The 12,191-nt window shown below is 43.1% G+C and overlaps 1 protein-coding gene across 2 annotated transcripts in view; it reads left to right on the top strand.

Annotated features, from left to right (window-relative positions):
• ZCCHC14 (zinc finger CCHC-type containing 14) overlaps window positions 1-9,335 on the top strand; it is a 112,010-nt gene extending 102,675 nt beyond the window's left edge. Inside the window, exons 13-14 of one of the 2 annotated variants that reach the window (XR_012906635.2) lie at window positions 5,815-6,327; window positions 8,367-9,335. Coding sequence is in view for 1 of the 2 variants with exons in the window: in XM_006137374.3 (XP_006137436.2) it covers window positions 5,815-5,870 (56 nt within the window). In the remaining variant the exon portion in view is untranslated. Of the gene's footprint in view, window positions 1-5,814; window positions 6,837-8,366 lie in introns of those variants that run through there. The other variant, XM_006137374.3, reaches the window with a different exon arrangement.
• The last annotated feature ends 2,856 nt before the right edge of the window (window positions 9,336-12,191 follow it).

Below are 12,191 nucleotides of genomic sequence, written 5' to 3'. Positions count from 1 at the left end.
GGGCGCTGCGTTGCGCCGCATGGCTGAGTTGCGGGTTCGGAGACCGGGGACAGAGCACAGACTCCGGCCCTGCAAAGTGGAAGGCAGAAGGTGAGGAAGGGGGAGGGGAAAGGGGAAGGGCTGGGAGAGGAAGGTGCTTGTGCGGAGGAGGAGGGGAAGGCACCAAAGGGACAGGGGTAGAGGAGAGACAAATGGCAGGGGGCCAAGCGCAAACAATGAGGAAAAGGGCAGGAGGAGAGGTGTCAGTGGGAGGGGGACAGGGTGATGCTGGGAGGGGAGAGGGTAAGAGCATTGGGGGCTACAGGGGTGAGGGGAGGTGCTGGGAGAAGGCTTGAAAGAAGGGGTGGGCATGAGGAAGGCTGGGATGGAGCAAGTCATGTGAGAGGACACGGGCATGAGGGGAATGGGGGCAGAGGGTGGTGAGGGGTGGGCATCAGGGAAAAGTGGAGCAAAGGGGGCAGGGGAAGTGAGGGAAGGGGGAGGCACCAGGAGAGTGCAGGGGTAAGAGAAGGTGCAAGTGCCAGGGGATTCTGGGCAGACACCTGCCCAGTGGAGGGACCACCATCAGAAGAGAGACGCAGGGCAGGTTTGTAGAGGGAGGTGTTAGAAGAGGGGATGAGGGGGGGTAGCTCACATGATCAGAGTGGGGCTACTGGAGAAGTGGGCACAGGGAGGAGAGAAGGGCTGGTGGAGGGGGGCAGGTTGCAGGAGGGCTGAGGACAGTGAGAAGAGCAGGAGTCAGGACAGCAGAGGAGGGTGAGGAGTCGGGGCAGCAGAGGGAAAAGGTAGAGGTTTAAAAATATTTATTAATAACTTGGGTGGTACATCCAAACAATCCACATGAACTCAATACTGGTGCGCAACACAAAATTCATTTTGCTCATGTGAGGAAACTTAGGCTCTGTCTACACTGGTTGTTTCTTGTGCAAGAACACGTCCACTCTTCCATGTGCGAGCTGTGCTTTTGCACAAGAGCATCTATGGCAGCGTGGACACTCTCTTGCCCAAGAAAGTGCCGACGGCCATTTTAGCCATAGGGCTTTCTTGCTCAAGAAATTCATGTTGCCTGTCTACACTGGCCTCTTGCGCAAGAATAGTTGCTCAAAAGGGCTTATTCCTGAGTGGGAGCATCGTAGTTCTTGCGGAAGAAGCCCTGATTTCATACATGAGAACGTCAGTGTACTTGCGCAAGAACACACGGCCAGTGTAGACAGGCAGCAAATTTTTGCGCAAGAGCGGCCGCTTTGGCGCAAGATTGTGCCAGTGTAGACACAGCCAAGGGGAGGGAGGAAGGCAGGGGCAGGGAATCAGCACTGGCTCATCTTGTCTACATGGTTTGGGGGAAGGTGCAGGGAAATTGAGCTCAGCTGGGTTGCAGAGTGGGGAAGTCTGGGGAGCTGGGCTGGGCAGTGGGGTGGGGGGGGGGTGTGTCTGTGGAGCTCAGAGCTCGGTTTGACTGCAGGCGGAGGGAGGTGCCGGGAACCGGGGCTAGACTCAAGGGGAGGGAGGGACAGGGAATTGGCTCTTGGCTCAGCAGTTTTGTGGGGCTTGGAGGAGGTGCAGGGAAACGGGAATCAGCTGTGCTGTGGGAGAGGCATGCAGGGAACCAGTGCAGGGCTCAGCTGGGCTGAGGTGGATGGGGAAGGGCATTCAGAACAGACAGGCAGCTCAGCTGGGCTGAGAGGGGCTGCAGGGAACTGGTGCTGCACTCCCTTGGATTGTGAGGGATGGTTTTGGGGGAAGTGCAGGGAACCAGCAGGGGTGGGCAGCTTAGTTCGGTTGCAGGGGATAGAGGTGCAAAGAAGCCTAGTGGGGAAGGGAGGGGGGGGACCAGGAGCCCTGAAATGACCTCCCCTGGTCCAAAAATTCCTCATCTGGGACCAGTCAGGTCTAGAGGGTGCCAGATCAGGGAGGTCCAAGTCCCCTCCTCGCACCCTCCCTCGTAGCCAGACACCCTACATCCAGCCTGCTTCTGCACCCTACCTATCTGGTCTGCACCCTACCCAGACTCTGTCCCCTTCCGCCACCCAGCTCCCTCCCAGATCCTGCAGCCTGCTTCTGCACCATACCTATCTGGTCTGCACCTACCCAGACTTTGTCCCCTTCCGCCCCCCAGCTCCCTCCCAGATCCTGCACCCCATCCCCATCCCTATCCCACTCCTTGACAGCCCTGCCATCCACCCTAGCACCGCCCTGGTCCCAGCACCTTGCCTCACACCCCAGGACTCAGCACCACCCTGGCCCTGGCTCTGGCCCCAGCACCCTGCCATCCACGCTAGCACCCAGCAGCACCCTGTTCCTTGTCCCAGCACCCTGCCAGTCACCCTAGTGCCCAGCAGGACCATGTCCCTGACCCCAGCACCCTACCACCTGCCTGTCCCAGCACCTTTCCCCAGCACCCTCCCACCTGAGCCAGCATCCTTCCACCCAGCAGCACCCTCTCCCCAGCCCCAGCACCCACTAGCACTCTGTCCCCTACCCCCACCAGCACATTTGGGACCACATTAGTGAGGCTTGGGGGTTTTGGGAGGAGCTTTTTTTGTTTTTTTGCATCTCACTTGTGTGGCCCCAATTGACTTTTCTGTGGGTCAGTGACCTTTGACTCAAAACCGGTTCCTCACCCCTCTCACATATAAAGACAATGCTAAAACCTTTTGAGTTTGACATATTTTATTTAAAAATGAAGCCAGGCCAACAAGCCCCCAACTGGGACCAAACCCCCATTTCACTGCAGCATCATAACACTCCTGCACCACCTGACCCCAAATCTGAGCCTATCATACACTGGAACCCCCGTCCTGAGCCTCTTACATCCCCACACTCCTGCATCCCCACATCCTCAGTCTTCTGCCACAACATTCCTCCACCATCCACACATCACAAATCTGTGTCCTGAGCCCATCATACTCACAGCCTCCTTGCCCTGAGTCCCTCACATATCCAGCCTAAGCTCCTGCACCCTCACATCCACAAGCCCTGGCTTGCTCAGCACCCCAACCTTCCACCTGAGCCCAACACTCCCCAGCCTAGAGCCCCCTCCCTGAGTCAACAGCCCCTTCTCCTGCATCCAAATTCCCTCCTAGAGCTTGTACTTCTCACCCCTTCCCACACCCAAATCCCTCATTCTCACCCCACACCTCACTCTCACTAGGTTGAAACAGGTATAAGGGCTGGTTATAGCAAGTGATGGAGAGGAGGGGAACAGAGCGGATGAGGCCTCACAGAAGGAAGATGGGGGGGGGTCTTAGGGAAGGAATGTGAATTTCATGAATTGGTGGGTCCCTTTCTCCTCCCCCGCCTCCCCCCCCCTTTTTTGCATGACAAACCTAGGGGTTCCTTGAAATTTTGAAAAGCTGAAAAGGGTTCCTCAGCCAAATAAAATTGGGAAACACTGTCTTAGGTTTTTTTTTTTTTTTAAAGAACATTAGTAGAATGCAATGTCTGTAATGAAGAGTGTGCATCCTCTTGAAGGATTTGTGGTTACTGAAATGTTCATTCCATGGCATGCCTGTATCTTCCAGTATTGCAGTAAAGGCACCTCCAAAAGAGGTTTTAAACCCTTGGATCAGGCCAGGCACATTTGGGAGTGAAATGTGGCTTTACCAACCGTATGTTCAGATCATACTTCTCTTTTCTTGAAGTACAGTGCTTAAAATAAGAGTGTGCGCAGTATAACTTTGCAGAATGAAATGCAGAATTTTGGCTCGAATTAGTGATACTAAAGTGATACCTTGCCTGCCGTGTCAGTCTAAATTGTAATATCCAGTATTGAGCCAGCTTCTGTAGGTGAAAGGGACAAGCGTTTGAGCATATATATAAAGCTCATTTTCAGGTGATCTAAAGAAGAGTTCAATGTTAGCTTGAAAATGACATTGCCTTGCTCACCTTATCTCTCTAATACTGACTACAACACTGCAAATAACATTTTAAATTGTGCTTTGGGGCATGTCTGTCTTTGTGCTTTTTTTTTTAATATAATGTAGAGAATATCAACAGAACTTACCCATATTTTAGCAAATAGGCAGCATTTTCCAGCAGTAATAAAAATATTAATGTTTATCTAGAATTTATCATTTTCATAGTAGCAGATCAGAAAATTATGGTACTGCCTCAGTCCATCCTAGGCCAACAGCAGCTTTCTTAGGCTTTGTCTACACTAGCACTTTTGTAGACAACTTCTGTTAAACAACCCGCTCAACTAAGATTTACCCACAAAACTGCCAATATGGATAGTGCTATGGCAGCAAGAGATGCTTTCCCATCAACATTGCTACCACTGTTTAATTATGCTGTCAGGAGAGCTCACCCATCAACATAGAGCAGCTACACAGGAGACCTTATAGAGGTACAGCTGCAGCAGTACAACTGTGCCACTCACTATAAGGTCTGTAGTAGAGACATAACCTTAATCTAAAAACCTAGAATACTGCTGTTCAATGCATTTTAAAGTTGCATTTCATCAGTTCCTTTAAAACTGTCCTGAGTTACTGCTGTTTTTCAATGTCTTACAAACTTCTGGGCAGCAGAAGTTTGTATCTCAGCCATGGTAGCATTCTGTGTTGAGCTTTGTTTTTATTTTCAGTCCTCCTACCTACAATAGACATCTCCCTGTCAGATGGATTTATTTAAATCAAAATGATTTAATCGCTGATTTTAATGACTTACTAATCCAAGTTTCCTGCTGATGTATCATCAATTCTGTTTTGCATTTATATTTCAGTTACTTTCCTAAAAACAGGCTGATTCTCATTGACTGATATAATTTGGCACTTTTTTCTAACCAGGAGACATAATTACAGCTATAAACATGTTGTTAAGCGTATATAGTTTAACATACGTTTATTCACATTCTTAGTTATTTATGTTTTTATGTAAATGGTGATTCATCATTTACAATAATGGTTCATTTTTTACTCACAATTTGTGTGCAATTAAATGGAAATTGAATTCAGTTAAAAACACAACAGTATTTTGAATTGTTTTCAGAATTGTGCTTTATTAAAATAAGGTAATTAAACAGTATCTGATTACTGCTGGTTGTGATGTCTTCATGTTGTTAGAACTAGTAGTTGTCATCCTCTCATACTTAGTGTTCACTTATACTGGCAAAGGAAAACAAGTTTTCCTGCTTTTTCAGTTCAGTCCATCTCTTAACTTCAAATGAACAAGTTATTGAAGTTGCATACACTGAAATGAACAAAAATACTCTCTGTACCTGAGGCTTCTGCTTTCAAAATCTGGCTTAGCACTTCTTAGTACCAGTGACTTCCATCCATTCAGTGGCTTGACATTCTGTAAAACTTTGGATGGTTTTACACTGATGTTTTTGTTGATCTAACTTGCATCTCTTGGGGTATGAAAAACATACCCCCCTGAGCAATGCAAGTTACAGCAACCTAAGCACTGTCCACACTAGTGCAGTGTTGGCAGGAGATGATTTCCTGCCAGCATAGCTTCCATCTTTTGCAGAGTGAAATAATTACGCCAATAGGAAAGCACTCTCCGGTCGGTCTAGAGCATCTTCACCATACATGCTACAGTGGCAGGCACAGCTGTGCTGTTATAGCCCTCGAGATGCAAAGGATGTTGGGTATTTAATTTTAAATGATTAATAGATTATACTAAGTTTAGGCCTTAACATAATTTATTTTAAAATAAATAACATTTTTTTAAAAGAAAAACATTTAATGTTAATTATAGAATTTTATAATGCTGTTACCACATAATCTGTAAGATGCAACTATTTAATATGCTGTGAGAGAGAACTGCTAAAAAAGGCTTGCATTGTTGACTTCCTTTCTTCCTCTTTCCCAGGTACTTTTAGGCTGAAATATGCTCCTCCAGCAGAAAGTGTTGACTCCACAGACTGATACTTTCTCTGACAAGAGAACACTAAGCCATGGAGATAAGGAATTTTAAATACAAAACTGAGAAGTCCGTTGTTAAGTTTTAATGTGTTTTTTTTAATCCAAAGGTGCTTTATTTTACTAGACTAGGTAGAAAATCTAGCTTAGGGGTGCATCAAACCCATTTTTGATCGCCAAAATTCGAGTTTAGATCTTGGAGTTGGAACTTGCCTAATACGTATCATGCGATTGACGCATAGCAGATAGTGGGTGAAGCTGGCCAGCTACATTTTCTGTTGCAAATGCAAAAAAAAACCCAACAACCCTACACGCTTCTGCTGAAGAATGTTGACATATTTGGACCTTCTACAAAGAAAAGGATACCTCCAGGGCAGCTACTACAATGTGATCTGAAGTGAAAGCTAGAGGTTGAAGGGATGAGTGGCTATTTGCCAGCGAGCCTCTGACACCCCTGGGCTAGGTAAAGGTCTACTTTTTTTCAAAAGTAATCAGGCACTACTCTCTGGGAATTTTAAGGATTGCACTACAGAAGAATGTAAAACTGTTCAGGCTTCTGCACTTTTAGCAGACAATGTCACTCCGAGACCAGTGCAAGAGGCAACGAAGTTCCAATCTTTAAACATTGGCACCAGCAGGCTATGTGATTTACTACACAATAAAAATCTTAAACAATTCTCTCCTTTTCCTTCCAAAAGAACATGTGGCAGTTTCAATTCCTTCTGGAAACAACCTTACCCTCACTGTCGCCATTATCACTAGATAGAGATGGGTTACCGGCAGTGAAATGTACTGGCTCCAAGTCCCAGAGACTCCAGGGTCATAAAGGCTTCACAAAGATTTTTTTAATGTAATAATGAAACAACTTTTCAGGCCTGTTACTGTATATAGGACTCTTTCACAGAAACCTTACTACTTCATTTGTAAATGAATTTTAAACCATCCTAAAAATAAACTCTTGCAGCAGAGTTAGCAAACAGCTGCTTTGCTTTATATAATAAAGTTGACTCCTACCCCAGGGTTTTTGCTACAGGATTCAGAAGTGGTGGAATTCAAATATGTGTAAAGGGTAGTAAATGTCATTGTTTTAAGGACTTACTGTCAGCCTCTTTTGTTACAGTAAACTGTAGATTACTAATGTTGGTGTTATCTACCTAGGGTATACAATTTTGAGGTGACAAGTTTAATTAAGATTTGGAAGGAAGCCAAACAGAACTCAGGTTGCTGAATTGAAAAGGTCTTGTCCTGTCTTGCCCAAGGAATGCCACATGTTGCAATGGTTGTGGCCTTTTAAAAAAAAAAAAAGTGTGAAATGTATAGTAATACTGTACCTGTTTTCTAGATTAGCGCACACAACTTTAATAGGTGAGGCCTCTACTCCTTGGAAATTTTTTACACCAATATAGCTACCCCAGTGCAAACCTGAGCATAGATGTGCTGCACCAGAGCAAAGAGCACTTCTTTGGTGCATCCTGCTCTGGTGTGAAAACAAGAAAAGCCATACCAGTGCAAGACATTTTTTATGTGAGTGCAAAGCTCCTCAGGGTAGACCTGGCTTTAGCTTCTGAAGTGTTGGTTTGACTAGCTAATGCCATAAATTGTCCATCAAGATTACAGGTTAGAAGTGAAAGGCCTTGGGTGTCTTTTAGTTCAATTTTCTCAAAGCTGTCACTCACCTGAAAGCAACAGGTCAGGACAATAAATTAATATTAATAAAAAGGCATTGTAACATGAGATGCCAAGCCACCAAACTTGTCCCAGACTTTCTTTGAAAGTCATATGATTTCTGGCTTCATAGAAACTAAAGCCTGAAGTGTGTAACATTTGGTTTCTTAAAAAAAATGTTTTTTATTTCTATGCAATGAAAAAACGCCATACTTCTGTATCCTCAGCTCCATACACACTATACAGTATTTATAGACATTGTTGAAACAACTGTTTGCTGTGTCTGTATTTTGAGGTAGTTACTTACATATGAACAACTTTCAAATCTGCAACTCTAAAGTGATAAGAACTGACAATGCAATTTACTTTGCCTTAATGAGTTTGAGACAATAATATAAAAACAATATTATGTTGAAGGGAACTTGCAGTTTTCACTTAATGTTTACTACTGAATTTTGATGGGCTCACCCATAGCCTGGATAGAACATATGCTAAAAGCCAAACTTTCGTATTTTTTCATTTTTTAAACAAAAAAATTAAAATTTACTTATTTAAACTATTTCAACACACATGCAAATATTAAAAACCCTCTCTCAAACTAGCAAAAAAAAATTCTAGAAAAGTTGCATTTTGTTTCTGTGGGCAAGGCTGGGAAGTACAGTCTTGTCTGCTTAATATTCATAGGGTAACTATTATTAAACTGAATTTTTATCTAGTGAGCTTCTTCAGAAATGTTCATTCCTATACGCAAAATTCTTGTCTTCAAAAATATTTCCTTTATGTAAAGTTAAGGCTGATAAATGTGCACTTAACTGTTTTTTAAAAATTACCTTTCAGGTTCAGACTCAGAAAAAAGCCTGAGTAAATGGATGGAGGTGGAGCTTAATGCAGAAATGTTTGAAGATCCAGTACTATCCCTAAATAAATCAACCTGAGTTGTGGCTTCTGAGTAACTAATCTGTTCAGTTTGTACCAAGAACAACCAAAGTTGGTGAGCCTAAATAGAGCACTTTAATTATATAAACCATTTAAAAAGGCACAAGTCCATCTTTCCCCTCAAATTGGTCCCAGCCTAAGTTACTGAAAGAACCCGTTTCTGTATGTTCAAATACAGAAAATACACAGAATAAGCTTTTTAGTCATACCTTTGCCCTAGAAGTGTAAGAGGGTCTAGTTCTCAAACTAGATTGCACTATGGATAACTGACACTTTTTAAAGTGCAAGAGAGAGGATTGCCTTGTCATTCTCTGTTTTTAATCTCAGCATTATAGGAATAGGGTGGATGGTCATAACTTTAAGCTTCCTTATTTGGGAAGGGGATATAGAGTAAGAGCAATTTCAGAATAGTTTTTCTGATTTTCAAGCATTAATGAAAGAAGTAATAGGAAGATAATGAAACCAGAATTACCAACAGTTTCCTGACACTTGCAGTCCAATTTGAAATTAAGCATTAGAGGTTAATATGTCATGTTGGAAACATACCACTGGAGGGTCAACAAAGAAGATTTGCATCAGGAAGCAGGTATTAATAGGATTCCTTAGTAACTTTACCTTTACTGTAGTAATGTCAGGTTTCTGTTCTGTGAAACTTCTCAAACTGCATTAAAAACATGACCAGTAAAAATTCAGCCAGAAACTAAGTGAAGGACTTCCTGAAATAATAGTATAAACCAACATTCTTACCTCAGCTTGAGTTTCATGCCATTTACTGCTTATTCGTAAATACACTGAGGGTACGTCTAGACTACATGCCTCTGTCGCCAGAGGCATGTAGATTAGGCTACCAGACATAGTAAAATGAAGCGGCGATTTAAATAATCGCCGCTTCATTTAAATTTACATGGCTGCCATGCTGAGCCGACAAACAGCTGATCGGCTGTTTGTCGGCTCAGCACGATAGTCTGGACACGCGGGTGTCGACATCAAAGGTATTTGTTGACCACCCAGGTATACCTCATCCCAGGAGGCATACCTGGGTGGTCGACAAATACCTTTGATGTCGACACCCGCGCGTCCAGACTATCGCGCTGAGCCGACAAACAGCCGATTAGCTGTTTGTCGGCTCAGCGCGGCAGCCATGTAAATTTAAATGAAGAGGCGATTATTTAAATCGCCGCTTCATTTTACTATGTCTGGTAGCCTAATCTACATGCCTCTGGCGACAGAGGCATGTAGTCTAGACGTACCCTGACATTTAATTTATGGTATTTGGCAGAGAAACCACACTAATCCTACTCTACCCAGTACAAACTAAATAAAAATGGAGCAGTTCTTGCAGTTTCACAATATCAATCCTACAGAAAATGTATTAGAGGTCACTTAAAGCCATGGATTCTGGAAGTGGTCTAGAATTCCTTGGGGAACCATTGAGTCCTATTTTGTTGGAAGTAAGCCTACTTTCCGCTTGCAAGAGTTTGGATAATCATATTGCTGGTTGAGGCCAAAGGTAAGTTACTAATACTATAGAAGTACAATACAAACCCTTGGGGACTGTAAAGTCTAACAATAGTAATAGATGCTTTGGTACAGAAACAAAGCAAATCCTGTTTCGAAGTACAACAGCAGCTTCTCTTAGAATAAAGGAAAGTCCTACTCCAATTTGAGCCATTTCCTTTGTCAATTAAAGTATTACAAATTGCATGTATCTTTATAAATATTTTTAAAAATAGTTTTGTAAATATTTAATATTCAGCTAATTTGATTTTGAATTGTAAATGTCAAGTATTCTGGTATTGGAATTTTTATGTTTTATTATACTTTGTTAAAAGTAAAATTGTACATTTTTAGAATGTTTTTATCTAAGTAAATTTAATGTATGGAAAATAAAAAAAAGTTCAAGTCCTTACATGCTTTTAAAAGGCTTTCTCCCTTTTGCTTTTCTCCCAGCTGAAGTTGAAAACTCTTAAATTCATTCAGAATCATTTTACAATTAACCCTCAATCTAACTATTCTCATCTGCTAATGAATTAGACAGACCTTACATTTTTTGTCTCAATGCAATTGTTAGTCTCTAATATTTAAAATTTAAGGATCTGAGTCCAGAACAACTGAGGTTACTCTGCGAGTCTGGTATTGTACTGTCCATAACTTGACATCTTTCCTGAACCTCAGTGCAGCAGACTACGTATTGAACTAGTGAGCAGGGGGGTTCTGCACTGTAAGTTAGAACCATGCTGTGATTTAAAGCATTGAGTCTGGTCTTCACCAGTGAAACACTTAATGGCACTACTGAACACAGCCTTAGCTCTTAAAGCCAGTATTAAAATAGTGTTTTAGAAGAATTGTTTTGTACTGTAAGCTACATAAAAACTGTCTGCTTATTGCTTTCTTGCTAGACCCATTACTTTGAAACCCTGCAGCTGAGTCTCAATACTTATTAACACACTCGCTTCTGAATGGATTAAATCAGTGGTTCTCAACATGGGCCATATGGCTCCCCAGGGGGGCATGCCTTACTTCTAGGGGGCCACATGGAAAAAACAGAACATTAGGGGGCCACCCAAACTTAACTGCCAGGCATATGATTAATGAGGCTCAGAAGGGGGCCCATGAACAAAAAAAGGTTGAGAAACACTGGATTAAATCACTGAAGGCTTAGATTCTGTTACCCTTAGGCCTGTTGTTGTACCTTACTAGTCAGTGCCAATAAAGCTAGTGGGGACTGGTGGGCTATGTCTACACCGGCACCTTTTTCCAGAAATGCTTAAAATGGAATACTATTCCGTTTTCAGTTTTTCCAGAAAAGGAGCATCTACATTGGCAGGCTGCTTTTCCAGAAAAGCCCTTTTTCCGGAAAAGCGTCTGGCCAATGTAGACGCGCTTTTCCGGAAAAGAGCCCCGAGCGTCATTTTCGGGATCAGGGCTTTTTTCTGGAAAAAGATTACTGGGCTGTCTACACTGGCCCTTTTCCGGAACAGTGTTCCGGAATAAGGACTTATGCCCGAGCGGGAGCAGAATAGTTTTTCCAGAATAGCGGCTGATTTTGTACAGTAGATCGTCGTTGCTTTTCCGGAAAAGCGAGTGGCCAGTGTAGACAGCTCGCAGCTTATTCCGGAAAAGCAGCTGCTTTTCTGGAATAAGTGGCCCAGTGTAGACACAGCCCTGGAGTAAAGGGGTGTAGAATCTCATCCCAAGTGAAACACATTTCTTTAAACTGACATGTATGTTAACTCAGAAAAAGGCTGAATAGTAACTCATGCTACAGATTTAAAACAAGTTAGCCTTGGGATAAAAAGCTAGATTGAGATGCTAAAGTTGGAGTAGTTTTGATTAAAATCTTTGATATAGGAACAGCCATTGTCCCTGCAGAAAATATTCAAGCTGTTTTTATTAGTGTGGTTCTATGTGAATAGTTCATTGTCTTTGCTGTGGAAGAAGCATAATGCATCCTTAAGAACACTGTGGGGGGGACGGACTTCGGGGAAGCTCCCTGTGCCATTCTATTTCTAACGTCTCCCTTTCTATTGTGACAGGGCCCCTCCCTTCTGCAGAGTTATTGTAATATAGTTGTTCAATGTCCTAAGCATCAGATCTACTGACAAACCTATCATTCATCTCTGGATACTGGAATCATACAGTGGCCCCAATACACGTGTCTGCCATTTATTGCTGTTGCATTTAAATAAGATGAGGGCTGTCTCTAAATTACCACTCAAACTATGA

This window comes from Pelodiscus sinensis, chromosome 12 (assembly GCF_052426305.1).
Source record: "Pelodiscus sinensis isolate ZL-2025 chromosome 12, ASM5242630v1, whole genome shotgun sequence".
In the NCBI taxonomy this organism is placed as follows: Eukaryota; Metazoa; Chordata; order Testudines; family Trionychidae; genus Pelodiscus; species Pelodiscus sinensis.
This window is presented reverse-complemented; position numbering and strand designations above follow the sequence as displayed.